This window comes from Aotus nancymaae, unplaced genomic scaffold, assembly GCF_030222135.1.
Source record: "Aotus nancymaae isolate 86718 unplaced genomic scaffold, 86718_ANA_hifiasm-v0.15.2.pri h1tg000012l, whole genome shotgun sequence".
NCBI classification, from domain to species: Eukaryota; Metazoa; Chordata; class Mammalia; order Primates; family Aotidae; genus Aotus; species Aotus nancymaae.
In genome coordinates, this window is record NW_026988423.1 from 7,039,908 (window position 1) to 7,062,523 (window position 22,616).

A 22,616-nucleotide genomic window follows, 5' to 3' on the forward strand; every position below is an offset into this window, starting at 1 on the left:
AATGTCACCCCAGAAATGGCCCAGTGAAAGCATTTCCTCCCTCGTCTTTCTGTCTCTCTCGGAAAAAAAATAAATTTTCTTTTTTTCTTCATTCAGAAACAAAGCAAGCCATATTCCTTTCCAAATTACATGAGTAAATCACATTTGCACAAAGGAACCCCTCCCCTTCCAAATGTGTACATTTTGATAAGGGTATACCAGTTATTCAGTGTTTTTGTTTTTGTTTTTTTAAAAAGAGAGAGAGAGAGAGAGAGAGAGAGAGAGAGAGAGAGTGTGTGTGTGTGTGTGTGTGTGTGTGTGTGTGTGTGTTTTAACTGTTTTCAGTTCTTCATTTGGGTTTCTGAGAGATTTTCCAAGGTCGTGGAATATGGATCTAAAAAAGAGTAGATAATTGTGGTTTTGAAGCTTGTGTCTTGGACTAGATGCAGCTAAACGAAAACAATGTGCAGATCACTGAATAGGTCAGACCAAGGGGACTCAGAACCTTTGAAGCTTTACAGGGTTTGACCTAACAACAACTGCGGGGCCCTTACGGGAAGGAGGAATTAACTCTGTGAATGTCATCAAAATACAACCCTGGGGGGAAAAAAGAAAAAACTCGATTGGAGTTGGTTAGATAAAATAACTTCCCCATTCGGAACATTATGAGCAGTTATTTTATGTCTTATATATGCCTTTAAAAAAATTCAGGTTTGCCCCAAACTGACTGAACCCCCTATTCAAGTCAAGTCAAAAATAAGGTCAGCACAGTTATGTCATTTTGACAGATAACCGGTTTGGCTTAAATACTAGCCTTTTAAGCTTCAAGACCTGTTTGGGTGGCATGTTAATAATTTGCAACTTCAGATTCTGTTTAGTGTTTGAATAAGCCCTTGTGATTGAAACAGGAAACCAAGTAATACAGGGAATTTAATAAATATTGCCATTTGTATGGACTGGAACAATAACAACCATGTTTCCTTAAATTATCTCTGATGAAATGGACTCAACTTCTCCACGTTTTGGAAATTCTAAAGAATTGTGTTGCGGAATTTTTTCCCTGACATAAGGTTATGAAAGATGATGATGACTGCTTTACCAGCTGCAGAGATCAGGAATTAGAGCTTTTTAAAGAAAAAAAAATTTTTCCTTTAAAACAGTGAAATGAAACAACTTTTGTGTGAGCTTAAGTAGACCTATTGATTACACACATAGCTTAGTCTTTTGTTTTAAGAGGAGGAGGTACTTAAGAAAACACTCCCACCCTCCAGCACGTTATGTACACATAGGCATACAATTAGATGTGCCCAAAAAAGTTTCATAAAATTTTCTTACTGCATTTAGTTTCCCTTTTTTGGCCCACCATGTGTGTATTCCAGACAGGCTTGACAATATGCCAAAGCTTTTTATTTTGTGGGCCGACTTTTAATCTGTTCCAGACCTTTTCACTCAGAGAGCTCAAGTGTAACTGAAGGGGGGCAGGAAACAAAAAAACGTGTGGGTTTCTCTGATCTAGAGTGACAGCAAATAGAGACAAGCTGTTAGCTGCTGGATTTGAAGTTTTCCTTGAAATCAGAAGTTCTGTATAGTGGATTATGTTTTATTTCTGCCAAAGGAATATAAACTATCCCCTTATTTCTGACCCTTTGGGCCATACAAACACAAACAAATGGTGTAGGATGTTGTTTTCATGGTTGTGGAGTTTGCTTTTCTATATTCTTCAAATCTATTAAAATATTTATCAATTCTTAGCTTAAATTAAGTAGATGTATGTCTTTTGGCGTCTTAGAATGGGAGCTAAGCTCTTTAGAGAAGCTTAAAAATTTTACCTCCTTCCGACATTAGCCCCTTTTATGTTTTTATTTATCAGATAATTTCAGATTTATGATATTTAGAATGCAGTCATTTGCTTTAAGATTAACTATATTTAGTAAATACACTTATTTGCTGCATAATGTTTCAGTCAGTGGCAGACTGCATGTACAATCATGGTCCTTGTATGATTATAATACTGTGTTTTTACTATACCTTTTCTATGTTTAGATACACAAATACTTAACATTGTGCTACAGTTGCCTACAGTTTTCGGCACAGTAACAGGCTGTACAGTTTTGTAGTCCAAAAGCAATAGGCTCTACCTTACAGCCTATGCGTGTAATAGACTATACCATCTAGGTTTGTGTAAGTACACTCGAAGATGTTTGCGCAATGACAGAATTGTCTAATGATCCATTTCACAAAACGTATCCTGATTACTAAGTGACACATGACTTTATTTATAGTAATTTATCAGTCCTTAGCATCTCACATGAAATTATTAAGTTATCTATGTAATTTTAGGGAATCGAAGAGTAATTTGTTTTGGATTGGGATTTTTATCTGATTTTTTTGTTGTTCTTTAACATGTAAAAGCTATTTCTTTAATTAATTTTAATTTTTTAGAGAATTTACTAGTAATTTATAACAAGTCCTGAAGTAGCATCAAATGGCAAGGATGTACTGATGTTTATTGAGTTTTAAGAAAAAGAGGACTTTTTTGGTTTTTTTTAAAGGGTCATATTAGGAATGTTTTTATCTTTGTTCAAGAAAATAGACCCTTGAATATAATGCAAGCCATTAAATTATTTCATACAAGCACATAGGAGATCATTTTTTTTCCTAGAGATTTTGTACTGGCAAACATTAAGAGTGTCAGGTTTAAACATTACCTTGTATATTGTAGATCTGTTATTTTATATAATATAATAACATTTTATTTTCCAGTAAAATGCCTAATGAAAACACAATGAAATTATAATTGCAGTTCAGAATGAAAAAAGATCTTTAAAACACAAGCAGTTTATGACCCAATCTTTTAAGTAATGTTACTGTCCCTATTGTTTATATAAAAAGATGTATTAAAGTCGTGTGTTTTAGAAAATAAGCGCTGATGGCACCACTGGGATAAAAATATTTCTTGTAAACAAAATATTGGAGCCAGAGAGAGAAAAAATTATACCTTTGAATTTTAAAGCAAGTAATAAACAGTCTAGAGTGACAGAAGCAGAATATTTAATTCCTAACTATATCTCTGTGCACAGAAATTCTGTGTGTAGAAATTTCAGAGATATTAAACTTCATATATGTTGATTTTGGGTCCTTGGTTTCAGTTTTCCACAACTTGCTATCTGGATATCCATACACTTTTTGTGTGTGTGTGTATTATAATGTCTTGAAATAAATAAAAGAATAGGTAAAATACAAATACCTATATACAGTTTATTAAAATAAGACTAAAGCTAAAAGTTGTTCAGATATTTTTCTCATCAAAGTTAAATATTTTGCATTAATAATTATCTATTAACAATTTTGAGGTAGTCATTAACTTTTTTTAAGCCAAATATTTCTGTTAGGTGTTATAAATAATGTTTTCCTTTTGATGAAAGTGCACCTAACAACCAATTAAATAACTAAGAATCCATCCTATTAGTGTTGAGGAAAACCACTGAAGCTTCTAGAAACCAAATTTGTAATTTCGTTAATGGAGTCTTGGGTAAAGAGAATGTCAGCATCTAATTATTTGAATTTCATCAAAGCAAGTTTCTTGATAGCCATACTCTAAAAGTAAGGTTTTTTTTTTGTTTTGAGGTTTTGGGCTTTTTTCTCCTTACCAGCTTTTTAAAGTCTGTCCTGGGCCGTATTTGGTTATGGACTACATTAATTACTTAGGGTACAGAGGAATGGATGTATGTTTTAAGTAAAAAGAGCTATTGCTAACTAAAAATTATTAACAGATGTCCGGGTGCAATGGCTCATGCCTGTAATCCCAGCACTTTGGGAAGCCATGGTGGATGGATCACTTGAGGACAGGAGTTCAAGAAAAGCCTGGCCAACACAGGGAAACCCCATCTCTACTAAAAATAAAAAAAAATAGTTCAGAGTAGTGGCGCACAGTTGTAGTCCCAGCTACTCAGGAGGCTGAGGCACGAGAATCACTTGAATCTGGGAGACAGAGGTTGCAGTGAGTAAAGACCATGCCACTCTACTCCAGCCTGGGCAACAGAGTGAGACTCTGTCTCAAAAAATTAAAAATAAACGTTAGTAACATGCTGGACACAGTGGCTCACACTTGTAATACCAGCACTTCGGGAGGCCGAGACGGGCAGATCACTTCAGGTCAGGAGTTCAAGACCAGCCTGGCTAACATGGTGAAACCCTGTCTCTACTAAAAATGCAAAAATTAGCCAGGTGTAGTGGCACACACCCATAATCCCAGCTAATCGGAAGGCTGAGGCACTGAGAATCACTTGAACCCAGGAGGCAGAGGTTGTAGTGAACTGAGGTGGCACACTGTACTCCAGCCTGGGAGACAGAGCAAAACTCCATCTCAAAAGCCGAGGCTGCTGAATCACAAGGTCAGGAGATTGAGAGCATCCTGGCCAACATGGTGAAACCCCGTCTCTACTAAAATAGAAAAATTAGCAGGCATGGTGGGGTGTGACTGTAGTCCCAGCTACTTAGGAGGCTGAGGCAGAAGAATCATTTGAACCCAGGAGGTGGAGGTTGCAGTGAGCCGAGACCACACCACTGCACTCCAGCCTGGGCAACAGAGCGAGACTCCATTTCAAAAAGAAAAAAAAAAAAATCATTAACTGATAAAACTCCCAAAATTTGCCCTCATCATGATTCCTCTAATAATTTTTCAGTGGGGAGAATGCTACTCTTCTGAGCACTGCAGAGCATTCAGCATCCCTGGCTTACTAAGTGCCATAGGACCACACAGCCATTATGATTCCTCCGACCACCAACAGATTTTTTTTTTTTTTTTTTTTTAATGCTGGGAGACATAGGGAACATTGGCTAAATTCTGAGCTCCTCTGAGATCTAGGGAAATTATACCCAAGGCTATATAATTAAGTGACAAAACTGAAATTTGAATTTGATCTTTTGATACCTAGAGTTTGAAAGAAATTTAGATGGAATGTAGTTAATCTTTCAAAAACACCTTCTATACTCATACTGATACATGTTTGAGAGGGAGAAAAATAGTGGTTAATACACTTGTATCTTGTATTGTGACTTGTGTTGAAGAAATTACCCAAAGATAACGAGTTTTTCTTTTTTTCTTTTCTTTCTTTATCTTCTTTTGTTGTTTTTTGTTTTTTTGAGACAGGGTCTCACTTTCATCACCCAGATTGGAGTGCAGCTGTGACTCAGTCTCAGTTCACTGCAGCCTCAATTCCTGAGCTCAAGCAAGCCTCCTGCCTCAGCCTCCTTAGTAGCTGGGACTACAGCATGTACCACCATGCCCTGCTAATTTTTTTGTATTTTTAGTAGAGATGGGGTGTTGCCATGTTGCCCAGGCTAGTCTCAAACCCCTGGGGCTCAAGCAATTTGCCTGCCTCTGCCTACCAAAGTGCTCAGGTTACAGGCGTGAGCCCCAGGGCCTGGCCAAGTTTCTAATTACATAAGAGAATTTAAGATCTCTGATTGGAACAGACTTTAAAGGCATCTAGTTGAATTATTTATCCATTTATGCCTCACCAATATCAGCTTTGACCTTTTCCCTTTACTAGCTTACTTCGTTATAGTGTAGCCCATTCTACTTAAGGAAAATTCTAATGACCACAAAGTTTATATTTCTTGATTACCCAAAAATTTACTTCCTTTCACATTTGTGAATACAGCTCTAATCCTAGCAGTGTTCTCTTCTAACTGTGGTTTCTCCTGTTTTTCATGTGTTCAGAGTTCTGTGTTCTTTTATCAATTTACTGACTTCCTCTGGATGTCCTTCATTTTGCTAGTGCTTCTTTAGGTGTTACTTTCTGTAGTGTTTCATATGTACATTATTCTATGAGAAAAATAGTTATGGCCTTGCTCTGACCTGGCATTTACTATGCCCTCCAAAAATCTATTTTTCTACAGTAGAGGCTAGCATCTCTTTTCCACATGGTAGTTACAATAACGTACTTGATTCGACTGAATTAAATTGAGATGTAGAAAAAGTTACCTACTAAGTTGGAAATCAGGAGACCCAAGTTCTGCTATCACAATGTAACCAACTGGATCAGAAAGATACTTAACTTCTCTTGACTTAATTTAACTCATCTGTAAAATGTGACTGGATTAGACTGGATGCTCTTAAGAATATTTCCACTCTTTAACCGAATACAATATGCTTAATAACTGCTTTGGACCCTTGCTTAAGGTTACTTCTCAATAGCCTTACTTGATTTGAGTGCATTGAGGTTTCAGAGATACTTTTGAACTGTTTATTGCACCATTTAAGTTTAACTTTTGGTCCTCTGGTCACAGTGCAGAATTACTTTTGAAGAGGAGACAGGGAAATCTTCTAACCTTTAATCTAAAGATAAGCCTTATCACATGGTGAGTATGTCCAGGCAAACAAATCTGATGGGGGGGTGTGGGAAATGCTGGGCTGAATAGTTAAGCTTTGTCCACACTCTTCATACTCTTGAAGGCATATGGAAGTTTAAACATATTCATGTTAGCAAAGTTCAGCTTTATTGCCTTAAAGATGATGGATGCCTTGTTGGTACAGTGTTTCCAAAATGTAAAACTCAAAGTTGCCATGATATAAAGTCTAGGGTAAGCAGATAGTTCCAGGCCATGTGCTTAGCAAAACATGATTTGAGACATACTAACAGAGAGTGTTACTAATTATTGCCCTCACTACATTTTCTTTTTTACTTCAAAAGTAAGCATTTGCTGAAATGAATATTTATTTCAAAATTAACTCCACACTTGAGCTTTGCAGTTTTAAAATTTTATATTAAATTTAATAGCCGAGGCTGGTGGATCACAAGGTGGATATTCTAAAAGCAAACACCTTTAGGTGTATTCCTCTGTCCAGTACGTCTCAACTCTGTTTTTTAAATTTAGCTGTGTCTTTTTAAGATGTTTCATTTTTTTCTTTCGAAATAAATACTTTGGTTAGCTAGGGAAAATATCCAGTAAGATAGTACCAAAATAGTGTATCAGTTACAGTAAGCAGTGTCTCCTGTACTCACCTAGGCTGAGTAGACATACGTTAAGGAGGATAAACTAACATGTAATTTCTACTTGATCAATATTTTATTGATGCAATTAGTTAATTATACAGTGAAGAAATATTTTTGTCTTTGTCTACATGAGTACGTTATTCATACAGGATTTTTTAAACATGAAAGTTTAAGACCACCAAAGTCACTGAAATGATAATTTAAACTAGTGGCTTATTCGTATTATTAAACATGAATATAAAAAGACCTTACATAGTTTTTAAAAGAAAACTGTTTTTCAAGTTATATTTGTATTAACTCTGTATCAACAGCTAGCATCTCAAATGCTGAAAAAAGGGAGCCATTTGATATTGCTTACTACTTTATGTAGCAACCCAAAGATTCAGATATAAAAAACAAAAGATATTATAGAATTCTTGGAAAGGTCAAATTTCTGTTGAAAGAAGTTGGAGTGATTTAGAAGGAGAGTGGTTGAGATTCTGTTTTGTTTTGTTTTATGCTCATTTTGTTCTGCTACCCTAGTTGCTAAGGTCATTTTATAACTCATTTTGGACTCGATTCAACTTGGAGATTCTCCTGTGCATTACTAATAGCATCCTCCTAACTAGGGAGAGAAACTATTTTAGGATTTATTTATTCAACAAAAGTTCGAGTGCCAATTACATGCCAGGCACTATGCTAGCCATAGGTGGGGAGGAACAAGCTACTAAACAAGTAAATAACTCATTACAGATGCGTTAAGTATGGTAAAGGGTACTAAACAACATGGGCTGGAAGGAACTAGGGTGCTGGGTACCTGCTTGCACCTGGGTGCTCAAGGGAAGTTTTTCCGAGAAGGCACAGTGAAGGATAGGAAGCTGCCAGTCAAATTTCAGACTATTTAAAAAGACCAGTTTTTGTGCTTTTCAGTAAAGACTCTGAGGTATGCATCACTTCTAAATTATAAATTCCTCTCTGTGAAAGAGATGTACTAGTAATTAATGAAATAAGAAAGTGTTATAATTGACCTATTTACTCATTAATCAAAAATGAATTCATAGTGACAAGTGTATTTTAAAAGATAATGCCCCTTCTCTTTATTTTTAAAAATTTTTAGAGGCGGAGTGTCACTATGTTCTCAGGCTGGTCTTGAACTCCTGGCCTGAAGCAGTCCTCCTGCCTCTGCCTCCCGAGTAGCTGGTATTACAGGTGCAAGTCACCACGTCTGGCTGCTTCTCTATAGTCTCATTATCTGAACTTTCTTTTCCTAACTAGACCTTAAACTTTATTTCCATAGTTGAGGGGAAAAGTATAGTTGTACTCTGGGGACAGAGAGAGCTAAAAGCCAGTTAGAACACGTTCTCCCTTTTCTGCCTCACCTCATTTAGCAGCCCCCTGTGTCCTGCCCTAAACTGCTTAATGAGGTGATGAGGAGAAAATGTTCTGCTGGATTTCTTTTTTTTTTTTTCTCTTTTAGCTCCATTCACGATTGTATTGTTTGAAAAATACCATTATAATGAATTTTTATGCCAGTCTTTTGATAGATGGTTGAAGGAGGGGGAAGTTGAATTGACTTAAGTATTGATATTTGTTACCAATATTTTTCAACAGCTAAAGATGTGAAAACTTTAATCTGCTTTGGGGAAGCTGGGAGTTGGTGCTGGAGAAATATGTTTGGCTGTGTCCCCACCCAAATCTCATCTTGAATTGGTAGTTCCCATAATCTTCACATGTTAGGGGAAGGACCAGGTGGAGATCTGATGGTTTTATAAGGGGCTTCCCCCTTTGCTGAGCACTGATTCTTCTCCTGCCACCATGTGAAGGAGGACATGTTTGCTTCCCCTTTTGCAATGATCCTGTTTTCGGAGACCTTGTCAGCCATGCTGAACTGTGAATCTATTAAACCTATTTTCTTTATGAATTACCCAGTCTTGGGTATGTCTTTTAACAGCTCAAGAACAACTAATACAATAAATTGGTACCAGAAGTGAGGAGAGAAGTACAGAGTGTGGGATGGAAAGGTTACTTAGCCTGTGACAAGACCTAGAGAAGGATGTTAGAACAGCTGAACTGTCCCCACATATTGATCATTAGGGAAATGCAAACCAAAACCACAGTGAGATAACACTTAACTCCCATTAAGATGGCTAAAATTTTTTTGAAAAGATAACAAATATTGGCCAGAATGTGGAGAAATTGGAATCCTCATACATTGCTATTAGGATTGAAAAATGATACCACCACTTTGGAAAATAGAATAGCAGTTCCTCAAAACATTAACCGTAACATTCCCATGTGACGAAGCAATTTCATTCCTCGGTGTAGAGGCTGAATAATTGAGAACATATGTCTACACAAAAACCTGTACCCAGGTTCACAGCAGTATTATTTTGTAATAAATAGCCAAAAAATGAAAATCACCCAAATATCCATTAGTTGATGACTGGACTAACAAAATGTGGTATAATCGTATACTGGAATAGTATTTGGCAATTAAAAGGAATGCAGTGCTTGATACATATTACAACATGGATGAATCTTGAAAACATTATAAATGAGAATAGCCGGGCACAAAAGGCCATATATTGCATTTTTATGAAATGTCCAGAATAGGCAAAGTCATAGACACAGAAGAAGATTAGTGGTTGCCAGGGACTGGGAGGAGGGGCAATAGGTAGTAAACTGCTAATCAATACAGAGGTTTTTTGGTTTTGTGTCTTTTTTTTTTTTCTTGAGGTGATGAAAATGTTCTGAAATTAGATAGTGGCAATGGATGTACAATTCTATGAATATATAGGAACTACCAGATTGTACATGTTACAAGGGTGAATTATTTCAGTAAATAGAAAAAATTATATCTAGGCATGATGTTGTCATTTAGGTCTATAGCTTAACTGGGAAATATCTTTTGTAATTGAGCATAAAAAGATGTATTCAGTCATTAGGTTAGGACTCTCGTCTTTTCCTTTTTTTGTAAGAGATTTTCAGTGTGAATCAAATAATAAGCAATTTTTACTGAAAAACTACATTTTATGTTTAAGTAGATAAATTATTATGCCACCTTAATAGCATCTCTCTGTAGATGATTTAGTCCCCTTAGGTCCTGCAGTAAACACTTAGAGCCAGCAGTGGGTGTTTTTGTTTTGTTTTTACTGTTTTTAAGACCCAGAGATGGCCAATTAGTTTGTGTTTTTAGAAGAACATTAATTTCTTTTAACACATCTACTCCTTTATAGTTTTGAGTACACTTGTAGTTGTGGGGAAAATGCAAATTTTGGTTCTAAATGTTATGAACAAATTAATATAGCTATGCTAATACAGAACTATGTAGTTTCTGAGATTTGAAAAAAATACTAGACAGAAGCTTTTTTTGTGGGAGCTTTAATATTGATCAATGTTTTAATAGCTTAAGAATTGCTTCTTATTTTAAATGTATACTCAAAATTACTAGAATTAAATTTATTATCCCAAAGTTTATGACTAACTGATCTGTAATACATTGTCATAATCCAAGTTTTGAGGTTACAAATCATGTACATCTAAAAATTGTCTGAAGTTTGGAAATTCACATGTTTAGAATGAAACTTGGGAAAAAACCTATGATGATGACCCCTTTCTTTTAATTTTGGGAAAGTAGTCCCTTATTTTTTAGTAATTGCTCAGTCAGTTGGTTTTCTACCGTAAAGCTGTCAAGGCTAATTTGTTAAGTAAAACTTAACAACAGTTACTATTTCGTAGTGCAAAAAGCAGACTCTAAATTTTAAAATATAGCATAGTATGATTTTTTAAATTCTGACATTCTCTGGGGTTTTGTTTTTGTTTTGTTTTTAGAAATTGTATTAAAATTGGAAACATTGGGATTTCAATAGTTGATAGCCAGAGGAAGAAGTTGGTAACGCTATTCTTTTCTTTTCTTGCTGCCCTGCCCCCTTTCCCCAGGAAACAAAGCCTGTTTTGTTTCTTGCCTGCTTGTGAGGTCTCTGCTGCACCCCATGTGGGTGCACCGCTCTGTGCTTTGTTGAAAGGCTTAAGATACTCAGAAGGTAAAGAACAGGATGCTTCTGGAGAGGAATAAATCCCAGCTTCAGTAGATAAACAAGATTGTTTGAATTGGTCATTTAAGTGAGCTCTTTATATGGAAACCTTGTAGTGCTGCTTGTATCCATAGGTAACAGCATTTAGGTAAACACAGCCAGAGGTGCTCACAATAGTCACCAGAGTATTTCTCTTACATAATTTTGTGCAAGTTTCTGTTTAATCCTGTGAACTGGTTCTTCCTCCATCTTTTGATATCCTAACTAATTTTTCCTGTTCCATGGTTTTGAATAGTCAGATAAGCTTAGATTTGAAAGAAAAAACCTTACCAGCCAATTTAGTTTGTCATCAGCATTGGCTGTTGTCATTAATGATTACTGCTTGTGGTATCTAACTCTTGGAAACTGGTGAGAAGCAAAGGATATTTGCCACTTTATTTTTGTGCAACTTTATTGCTATTCAATTTTTTTCACCAAGAATATATGTTATTTCATAAATAATGTTATGTTACATAATGAAAACAGTGTGGAAAGCTCAAAAGCTTATGCAAATGTTTCTTAATAGATGAAGTATTTAACAATGTGTAGCTCTAGAATCTTTTTGAAATCAATCATGTTCTATAATTCCAGTTCTCCTCAACTTACTAATGGGCTATTTTCTAGCAGATATTTTTGTTTGTTTTATTGCTTGGAACCAAAACCATTTTTCCCCATTAGTTGTTTGCTTTGGGCATTTATTTCTGACATGTTCATTGTATGTGGTGGATCTCAGATCAGTTCCCCAATTCATATTTAATTCATGCTATCAAACATGGCACAGCACACTGTATAAAATGTCTCTGTGGAAATATGTTGAATGTTATATTGAAATACCAAGAAGAATGTTTCACCGAAAGAGAAGGATCCCCTTATTCCTTCAGCTCAATCTCCACTACCCCTCTTTTTCCATTTAGACCTTGTAGGAAAGATAAACATGCGTATCTTTGTGAATCATAAGAATATTTGGAAATAGTAAATGGTATGATAAAATAGGAGGAGGGAGAGAGAGTGTATGTGTATGTCTGTGTCTGTGTGGTATATCTGTGGAGTAAGGGGAGAGAGATAGAAATCATCAGAGTATGAATTAGTCTGTAGGAGTTGGAGTCTAGGTTTATAAAGAACTGTTCTGGAGAAGAGAGGAGGCTAAGGTTTATGGAGCACCCACTTTCCTGGTGTGTGATAGAATAATCAGTCCTGATAATAATTCAAAGGGAGATGCCAGTATCCTTGGTATGGATGAGAAAATTGAGGATTAAATGAATTACTAAGTTGGTGTGCCCAACTCTATTCCAAGTTCATTTGACTCTAAAGGCTGTGTTATTAATATTATACTATGATACCTGTCAATTATGTAAGTATGCTAATGACAGATATGAGCAGTTTTATTAAATAAGATTGGTGGTGCCTGGCAAATCTTAGGTCTGAAAAATTGTTGGCTTTTCCCCTATCCATTGCCCTATAAAATACTAAACTGTAACCTATAAGAATGAAACTTTTACCCATTTGCTTTTTATAAAGCCATTTCCTAAGTGTTCATGAGTTAATAAGTATAATTTTTTTCCCATATGAACTTAAAAAGGCTTTGAACCAGATGGAGCCAGTAGTTCATGTTTTTGACATCCTTCCTCTCTTCTTCCAGACAAAATATTGAAACAACCAAAAAGACACAACTAGGGTATGAATATTTTAGAAAAATCTCTATAGAACAGAAAGTAAAACCACATGAAGTATTGAGGGTAGTGCTAAAGGCCTGCCCAGTTTAGGGACCATTTGGATCCTGAGAAGAACTGTTAATTTTTTTTAAAAAAAAGTGTTAATAAGGAAGAGGACACATAAAACAGGCCCAATGGGAAAAGCCAGGTGGGCAGCTGACCTGGCCTTGGCCCTAGGACAAACATTTACAAGGATTGACCCCATATCAAGTCAAAAAGTCACAAATTTTCTAGAATCAATATTATATGACTATTTTTTAAACCACAATGCAATTAAGCTTAAACCCATAATAAAAAAGTTAGTTTCAAAAAACATGGCTTGCCCTAACAGCTATTAAAACATATTGCTAAGGTTGTACTGTTGTACATGTTGTACATACTAAATAATGTATATGTTTATATGCATATGTAATTTACATGTTTATATAGTATAAACATAAAGGTAGTACTGTGGTACTAGTATAAGAATAGTTAGATTAATAAAATAGAAAATCTGGAAATGTCAAAATTTTATCTGTGATAAAGATGACAAGGGGAAAGATACACTACAACACGTGGTGTTGGGACTAATGGCTATATGGAAGAAAATAAAATTAGATCCATTCATGTCATACACCAGAATACATAGTAGTGGATCAGATTGAGTTGCCAAGTAAATGAGAACTGTAGTTTTTAATTAAAATGGGTGAATTTCTCTGTAATCTGAAAGTGAGGAAAATATAATTTAAATTTAAATTTAAATTTTTTAAAAGATTGGTAAATTTGCCTAAAAATACCCTCCAACACTCACCTTTTTTTTGGAGACAGAGTCTTCCGCTTGTCGCCCAGGCTAGAGTACAGTGGCACAATCTCAGCTCGCTGCAACCTCCACTTCCCGGGCTCAAGTAATTATCCTGCCTCAGGCTCCCAAGTAGCTGGGATTACAGGTGCCTGCCACCAAGCCCAGCTAATTTTTATATTTTTAGTAGAGACAGAGTTTTACCATGTTGGCTAGTCTTGAACTCTTGACCTCAGGTGATCCGCCTGCCTTGGCCTCCCAGAGTACTGGGATTACAGGCGTGAGCCACTGCGCCCGGCTAAGAATAAGCTCTTAAGAAAAACAAGCAAAATAAAAAGATGACAAACAGGAAAATTATTTTTAACTTAGACACAGATTTCTTATCCTTAATGCATAGATTGTCTAAGACATAGCAAAAATTAAATCATACTGAGATATTATTTCTCAACTTTTAGATTGGGAGAGCCCAAAATTGGCAAGACTTTGGGGGCAAAAAAGCACTCTCTTACATTACTAGTGAGGCTACATCACAGTACAACTCCTGGATTGGGGCGGTGGTGCAAATTTGGCGATATCTAGCAAAATCATTTATGCTTTTAACGTTCAACTAAGCAATCTCTCATACAGAATTCTACCCAAAGATACAGTAGCAGAGGCCGGGTGCAGTGGCTCACACCTGTAACCCCAGCACTTTGGGAGGCCGAAGTGGGTGGATCACCTGAGGTCAGGAGTTGGAGAGCAGCCTGGCCAACATGGTAAACCCTGTCTCTACTAAAAAATACAAAAATTAGCCGGTGTGGTGGTGTGCGCCTGTAGTCCCAGCTACTCAGGAGGCTGAGGCAGGAGAATCACTTGAACCTGGGAGGTGGAGGTTGCAGTGAGCCAGAGATTGCGCCACTGCACTCTACCCTGTGACAGAGTGAGACTCCATCTCAAAAAAAAAAAAAAAAAAAAGATATAGTAGCAGAAATACTAAATTATGTATGAGCATGCTCTATACAGTACCTTTTTACTAATAATGAAAACCTAATAGGAAATTGGTTGAGTAGAATATTAACTAGCGATGTCAACATGAAAATGAGGGAAAATCTCTATATACTGCTTTCAGGTTATTTCCGGTTATATTGTTATGTAGAAAAAAGCAAAGTGGAAGGAAGTATCCATGGTATGCTACCATATATCAAAGAAGAAGGGATGTGTATATGTTTGCTTACATTTTTAAGAACAGAAAAAGGAAACACTGATATAGTCAATTGTTACCTATTGGAGGTAGGAGGAAGCGGATGGGAAATAAAGCAAGTCTCTCAAATTCAAAAGCAGAATGTCACAAGTACACCTGTATATTGAGATGGTTGGCTGATTATAGAAGAATAATTTCAGGTGACTTTAAAGCACAGTGATTTTACTTCATGTACTTAATGGAATATCTTAAGATAAAATTGCAAAGAAGTCTGAAACTTGAATCATTTTAGTGATCATTATATGTTATTTTAGATGATTGCATATGTATGGAGGACAATATGTATTAATGTTGTTAGAACCCAGTTATAAAATCAAAGTAAAAACCTTGAGCCCTAAATCTGAATTAGCAATACACATTTTCTGAAGGAGAGTACCACCTAGAAACAGTTACAATAAAAGCAGCAAAATAATAATGGGTACCCCTAGTACCCAGAATAATGTCTCTAAATACCATTTTCCACTCAAATCAGGGCTTCCTCAACAAAGGCTGACTAAAATTTGGAGCAGGGAATATACTAGGTGACCTTGGAACATCATTTTATAAAAGCAAACAAGGAAGCAGGCCAAGCCTGATGTAGCCATAGCACAAGGACCCAACTTGAAGGACTTACCATGGCAAAATGTGGCACACTTGGAACATTGATCAGAATAACTGTGCTGAGTTGAAACACATCATAAACGTATTTAAAAATCTGTGATTTCATAATGATTTTTTTTCCCCTTTGCTCCAGGTAGCAGAGTATCAAAGTGATTTTTTTAAAAAAACCCTTATTGGCTACCTTTGGGAGGATTCTGTGGGACCAACTCATCATCCTGAAAATATACGTAAAAAGGGAATGAATCAGACATTTATTCTGTGCCTTACCTGTACAAATTATGTTTCAGGGTAATCAAATGCTTAATATGGGAAAATTCTTATTTTTAAAACTTCAAATAATACACAGGAAGGAATGATACCATCATTTTGTAACCTCTAATGAAATAATGGGTTTAGGTGAAAAAAAAAATCAATGGTTGCTAAAAATCCTTGGTGAAAGTAACTTTTAAAATGGATGCAATAGGTTTACCACATCTGCACCACTGATTCATCTTTATGAAGACAAGTCATCTTGTGTCTTCTCTCTTCATGCAGTGCCACCAGGAAGTATTCTTGCCAAAAATTGTGATCAGGCCTCTATATCAAAGTTGTTTACAGCAAATCAAGAAATGGAAAAGCATGCTACATAGTACTATGGGGATGCCATCAGCAAAGTCTAGGCTGTAGAAAATTTCATGGAGCAAATGACACAGTTTCTTTGACCAATAAATGCCAAAGAAGAAACAAAGGAGGAACCTGTGTATTAAAACAGTGGTCCTCAGAGCGCTGGCATGAATCAAAAGTCACTGGGAGGGCTTGTCAAAACACAAGATTACTGGCTTCATCCTGTAGTCTCTCATTCATTAGCCCTGGGTTAGGGCCTGTGAATTTACATTTCTAAAACGTTGCTAGGTACTCCTAATGATCCAGAAACCACAGAACCATGTTATTAAAGAAGTCTTGGATTATGAATGAAATATAATGTATAGACCTTGTTTGGATTCTGTTTTGAACAAGCCAATTGTAAAAATAATAATAATTCTCTTGATAGGAAAATGTGGACATGCAATGGACTTTTGATAATATTAAGGAATTGGTAAATTTTTATAGTGTAATCATGGTATTGTAATTATATTTTTCTTTTTTTAAAGGAGGCCCACCTTTTTAGAAATACATACTGAAATTATGGGTAAATGCTATATTGTTTGCTCGAAAATAATTGGAGCTGAAAAGTAGTTGAGGATAGAGGTAAAGAATGATTGGCCATGTATTGATGATGGGGAAGAAAGTGATGAGTACACAAGGATTCATTATATGTATTAATTTTTCTACTTTTCTGTTTACGGAAATTATCTTTAAAATTTAAAATACGTATTTGGAAACATAAAAATATATTCCTAAATAGCACATGAGTTTAAGTCACCATAGAAATTACACATTTTTGGAATAAAAGAGTCATGAACTATACTATTTCAAAATGTGTGGCATGCAGGTGAAGCAGGACTTAAGGGTAAATTTATTGACTTAAGTCTTGCAAAAAAAGATTTAAATGAAGTAAGTTCAACTCAAAAGTTAGAGAATGAAATACAGAAAAGCTGGAGGGAAAAAGTAAGAGCAGAAAAAATAGAAATAAGTTAATGCAGTCATCTTATATTAACAGGTAGCTGAGAAGTTTGGATTGAACTAAGGCATTGTTAGAGAGATTGGTGTATAACTTTCCTCTCTCTAATATCCTTGGTTCTGTTTCAGTGCTGTGCCAGCCTGATAGAAGAATTGGGCAGTCTTGAGCCAGGTGTGGTGCTTGCCTGCAGTCTCAGCTACTTGAGAGACTGAGACAGTAGGATTGTGTGAAGCCAGGAGTTTGAGACCAGCCTCAGCAACATAGTAAGACAGGGATTAAAAAAAAAAAGAGTTAGGTAATCTAAAGGGAAATTAATAGTAGGACTTCTCTATTGTCTTTTGTCTTAAATAGTTAATTTTCTGCCTCAGTGAGGAACTACTCAGCGTATGTAGAAATGGTTCGGTATTTTTTCAGCATACACTTTGTGCCAGATGCTGTGTTAGGCATTGAGGACACATAGATGACTAGGATACGTCCCCTACTCCTGTGGCAGTCAGTCTGAGGGAGCATATACATTTGTAAACAAAAAATTAGAGCTGTCTCTGTTGCCATGACCCGCAATAACCAGCGTGAGCTCGCCCACCAGAAGAATATGAAAAAGCAGAGCAACTCGGTTAAGGGAAGGCGCCGAGATGACAGGCTTTTTGTTGCCGCTGGCAAGCCAAGTGCCCCATCATCTCTACCCCCAGGGTTGGAGATCGTGCAGCAGCAGAAGAAGGCAAACAAGAAGAAGGAGGCACCCAACTATCTTTGTGGCTGCATGTCCAGCCCTCTTGCCCTTCGCCTGTGTGCCTAGAGCCAGTCCCACCACGCTCGCATTTCCTCCTGTAGTGCTCACAGGTCCCAGCGCCGATGGCATTCACTTTGCCCTGAGTCTGCAGCGGGTCTCTTTTGTGCCTCCTTCCCCTCAGGTAGCCTCTCTCACCCTGGGCCATTCCTGGGGGTGAGGGTGTTACCCCTTCCCAATGTTTTTTATTTCTGTGGGCCTCACCCCAGAGTATTAAAAGTAGTTTTGTTAAAAAAAAAAAAAAAAATAGAATCAGGAGAGAAATGTTGGTAGACAATATGGAAGAGTTCCTAAGCAATTCCTTGAGTGAAGAAAATGTTTAATGTATAGGATGGACTCAGCCTCGTGATGTTTTTTGCTCAAGTAGTCTCCAAGAAGAAATGGTATTTACCAAGCAGCCAGTCTGTTGTAATGGGACACATTAAAAGTCATGAGGAGCTTGCTGTGTGACTGGGAGACCATTAAGTTATAAGAGCTGTCAGTGTATGTTATTTAGGATTTTTGTAGCAAGGTTTATGTGAGAGATTGTCCTGTAATTTTCCTTTCTTTTAATATCCTTGTATGGTATCAAGGTTATGCTGGCCTTATAAGTGTTGGAAAATATTCCTTCCTTGTTATGCTCTGGAAGAGGTTGTGTAAGATTGGTATTATTTCTTCCTTGAATGACTGCAAAGCCATTGGGACGTGGGGTTTTCTTTAGTCAGTGTGTACTAAACATTTAGTAGAAACAGTGACCCAAAATTTCAACTTAAGTTGAATATGTGTCTGAAAAGTTTTATTCTTCTTACTAACATTTTCACATAAAACTTCGCTCTGCTCACTGAGGTTAATCCACAGTTTGATCAATGTTTTATCAGTGACAGAAATTCAGTAGTATAAAAACTTGAGTCCATTTCTAACCACCAAATGGTATATCACAGCTTCAAAAAACAATTTTTTTCCTTTTGAGTACCTAGGCTGTGTGCTGGGGGTACTGTGGTGTCAAATGAAACAAATCCGTATCATCCAAATACTTGTGGACTCAATTTGATACAAACAAGCATCAGATCATTTTAATCTACTTGGTTTATTGGGATATGTATGTGAATATATTATTAAGGCCTGATTATTGATGGGCTTTCCTGTTCAGAATGCTTTGTCTTAGTTGCTTTTGTGAATGAATTTTTAATTAAATTTATATATTTCATAAGAAGTAATATATTTGCATCATTCACACTTCAGAAGTTATAAATAAGGATCTCCAACTTTGTCCTTTAGTCACCTAGTTTCCCATCTGTGGAGCCAAAATATGTTAGTTGCTTCTTAGCTATTCATCAGTTTTTATATCCTCTGAATATGCAATATATATTCATCACCTTTGTCCCCCCACTTTTTTTTTAACCTTTGTCTTCTGTACTTTGCTTTTAATAAGTCCTTAGAAACTGTTCTTTATTGTTGCATGTTAAAACTATCTCGTTTTCTCTTATGACTTCCTTGTATCTTGTGCCAACAATAATTGTAAGTTAATGTAGTCATTGTGGTATTGATGGATTTTTAGGTTATTTCCAGTCTTCCTGCCCAAAAAAGCTACATTGAATATACCAAATCGCTTTTGAATAATCAAATCATCATTTTCTCTTCCTTTGCTAGCTTTTTAGGACAGATTTTTTTTTTTTCTTTTCAGCCATGAACCAGAGAATCAGTCAGAGTGCTCCAGTGAAACAGCCACCACCCCTGGCTCCCCAGAGCCCACAGGGAGGTGTCATGGGTGGCAGCAGCTCCAACCAACAGCAACAGATGCGACTGCAGCAACTGCAGATGGAGAAGGAGAGGCTGCGGCTGAAACAGCAAGAACTGCTTCGGCAGGTGAGGCCACAGGTTAGAAACCAGCCTTCCACTTTTTGGGGTTTGTTTTCTTAAAGTTGGGCACATTTCATTTTAACATTTATTACAGAGGAATATTGTCTTTATAAAACTGAGTGACATAGAAGCATACTATCCAGCTCTGTCCTTGTCTTAGTTTTGTGACTGTGATTGGCCTTTGATCAAGTTACAAGGGATGTAACTTGGAAACATGTATCATGAAGAGCTGTTTTGGCCATGGTCATTGCAATTGAGCAAAAATTGAAGGAAGCAAGGATGCTCTCTTTAATGTACATGGAATTGTGGATTGATGTTTTTCTGAGGATTTTAGTAAGGGGGAAATTCTAGAACATCACTTGGGAGAAAGTATCTTTTGTAATTATTTATGTGGTGAGATACACCAGTATGACATTTCTCGAATGACAAGTATACTTCAGTATTACTGAATCTAAGAATTTTCATTTAAAACATAATGAAAGTTACCTTTGGCCAGGTGCGATGGCTTGTGCCTGTAATCCCAGCACTTTGAGAGTCCAGAGTGGGCAAATCACTTGAGGCCAGGAGTTCAAGACCAGCCTGGCCAACATGGCAAAACCCCGTCTCTACTAAAAATATAAAAATTAGCCGAGCATGGTGGTGTACGCCTGTAATCTCAGCTATTCGGGAGGCTGAGACACAAAGAATCTCTTGAGCCTCAGAGGCAGAGGTTCATTGAGCCAAGATTGTGCCACTGCACTTGAGCCTGGGTGACAGAGCGAGACTCTTTCTCCAAAAAAAAAGTTATCTTCAAGTTTAGTAGATGCTACTGTGCTTTAAAATTACCTGCTTATGGATTTTTTTTATGTTGGGAAAAGTAGGATTTAACAGTAGAGAGCTTGAAGCCCTTTAATGACCATTTCCGTCAGATTTCTTCCAGAAGGTACTGTTGGTCTTTATGTTCCATAATACATAATTCATCTCAGCATTAATTTTTACTTTCTCTTATTTCAGAGTGGTTAAATCTAAGTTCATATATTGGGGATTTGATCGTTTGTTAAGTACTGTAGTTATTTTTAAATTTCTATATAAAAAATTTTTGAATAGATTATAGAAACACGGTATAATAGTGATAAAGTATATAAAAGGTGAAGGTACACTCAAAATCTTTTTTCTGTTATTCTGGTTCTTTCCTCTGGGGCCTAAATAACTATGAGTTTTTTAGGTTTTTTGTTTTTTGTTCATTTTTCCAGAGATATTCTGTTTACATATATAAAATATATGTATCTGTGCTATGTTTTCCCCACCTAAATCACAGCATGCTAAGTGTAGACATTTAAAAATCATCATACTCGGCCAGGCATGGTGGCCTGTGCCTGTAACCCCAACACTTAGGGAGGCCGAGGCAGGAGGCTTGCTTGAACCCAGGAGTTGAAACCAGCCTGGGCAACATGGCAAGACCCTGTCTCTTAAAAAATATATATATGTGTTCTATATTTCTGTTATCAGAAAGTGGGCATTTAAAGGTCTGTTTTTTTAAAGGGCTATATTTTAAAAGTATTTCTTGAATGTCAGTGAAAATATATGAACTCAGTAATACCTGAACTCTGATTTGGGGTTTGAGGAGATGGTACTTCAGGAGTTAAATTAAGCCATGGCATCTGAGACAGGCTCACCCCTAAACTGCGCTCTGTCGGTAATCTGTCCGTATAATTCTAGTGTGATTGGCATCAAAGGTAAGCCCTGATAGAGGGAGTAAGAAAGTATGTGCCAGTATATGATGTCAGGAACTTGTTGGGGCTCAGAAAATGACACTCCAAAAAATGGTTCTTCGACAAACGAAGGAAGCAGCCTCAGGGTCTCTCCCAAAGTACAGGACGAGGCTGTTCTTTGAAGTTCCGTTATCTACCTAGAAACCAGACCCACCAAAAAGGAATACAATTGCCTTGGATCCCCCTCCCTAAATTTCATTAACCAGAGAAGACCGAAACTTGTCTGACAGAGGAAGAGACTAAAAATTAAATATCACACCTAGAGAGCTCAGAGGAACTTTGTCCAGACTATTGTCTGTTTTCAGATCCCATTCAGTTTCCAAAGAGAATGATTTACTAACCATTATCTGAGCATTAGGCCCATTCATTCTTGCTAAAAATCATTTACTGCCCTTCAAAATGGCCTCATTTTCCTTCTGTCCCCTTCCCCTGTGAAGAAGGGTATATAGTATATGAAACTCACTCGGTTATTGGGTAATCATTTTCTTGCAATTTTCCGCATGCTTATGCACCTTAAATAAATTTGTATGCCCTTTTCTCCTATTAATTTGTCTATTATCAGTTCATTTTCAGCGAACCTTTAGAGGGCAGAGGGGAAGCTTTCCTTTTGGCAAGTGATCTTGAAAGAAATGTTTCTTTATCTGGCATAAAGAAGGATGGAGAAAGGAAGCATTGTTGTACCTCTGACTTGTAACAAATTACCATAAAGGAAGAATATTTTTCATCTACTATTGTTAGAACAAGGTAGAACCATCAAAAATATAATTACGTGATTAATCGAAAAAATAAAGCAAATTTAAAAGTATGTTTTATGGAACCTCTTCATTGTTTTTCATTTTGTTGTTACCAAGTAGTAGTTGTACTAAGCAAATACAGGTGTCAATTTCACTATGAATAAAGACTGTCAAAAACCAAGAAATTTTAAAAAAAAGTTTTTAAATTACTAATGTCAAAATCGTACTGTTTTTAAGAATTTGTAAAGTCTAGAAATGGGGCCATTCGCCATTTTGTTTTATGCCATAGATCATCCTCGGTATTTTTTGGTGGGCAAAATGCTGCTATTTGTAAAACTCTTCCTTCCGAAGAATTTTCCTAAATCTTATTCTCAATCTTACTCTGGGTGATGGGTCCTGGACAGAATAGCTTACTTCCTTTAAAGGTAACTTTTTGTTTCATCTTTACTACCTACTGTGTTGTCTTTTCTTATGTGGAAGTTGACAGACCTGCCTGCTCTATTCTCATACTAATAGTCTATTTTTTTTTAAGTAATCACAATA

The 22,616-nt window shown here is 36.5% G+C and overlaps 1 protein-coding gene across 12 annotated transcripts in view; it reads left to right on the forward strand.

Annotated features, from left to right (window-relative positions):
- YAP1 (Yes1 associated transcriptional regulator) overlaps positions 1–22,616 on the forward strand; it is a 126,415-nt gene that overhangs the window by 79,301 nt on the left and 24,498 nt on the right. For 6 of the 12 annotated variants that reach the window (XM_021671720.2, XM_021671724.2, XM_021671708.2 and 3 more), the window contains one exon: positions 19,413–19,606. In XM_021671720.2, the coding sequence (XP_021527395.1) occupies positions 19,413–19,606 (194 nt within the window). The remainder of the gene's footprint in view (positions 1–19,412; positions 19,607–22,616) is intronic. The other 6 variants (XM_021671723.2, XM_021671709.2, XM_021671725.2 and 3 more) reach the window with 1 other exon arrangement.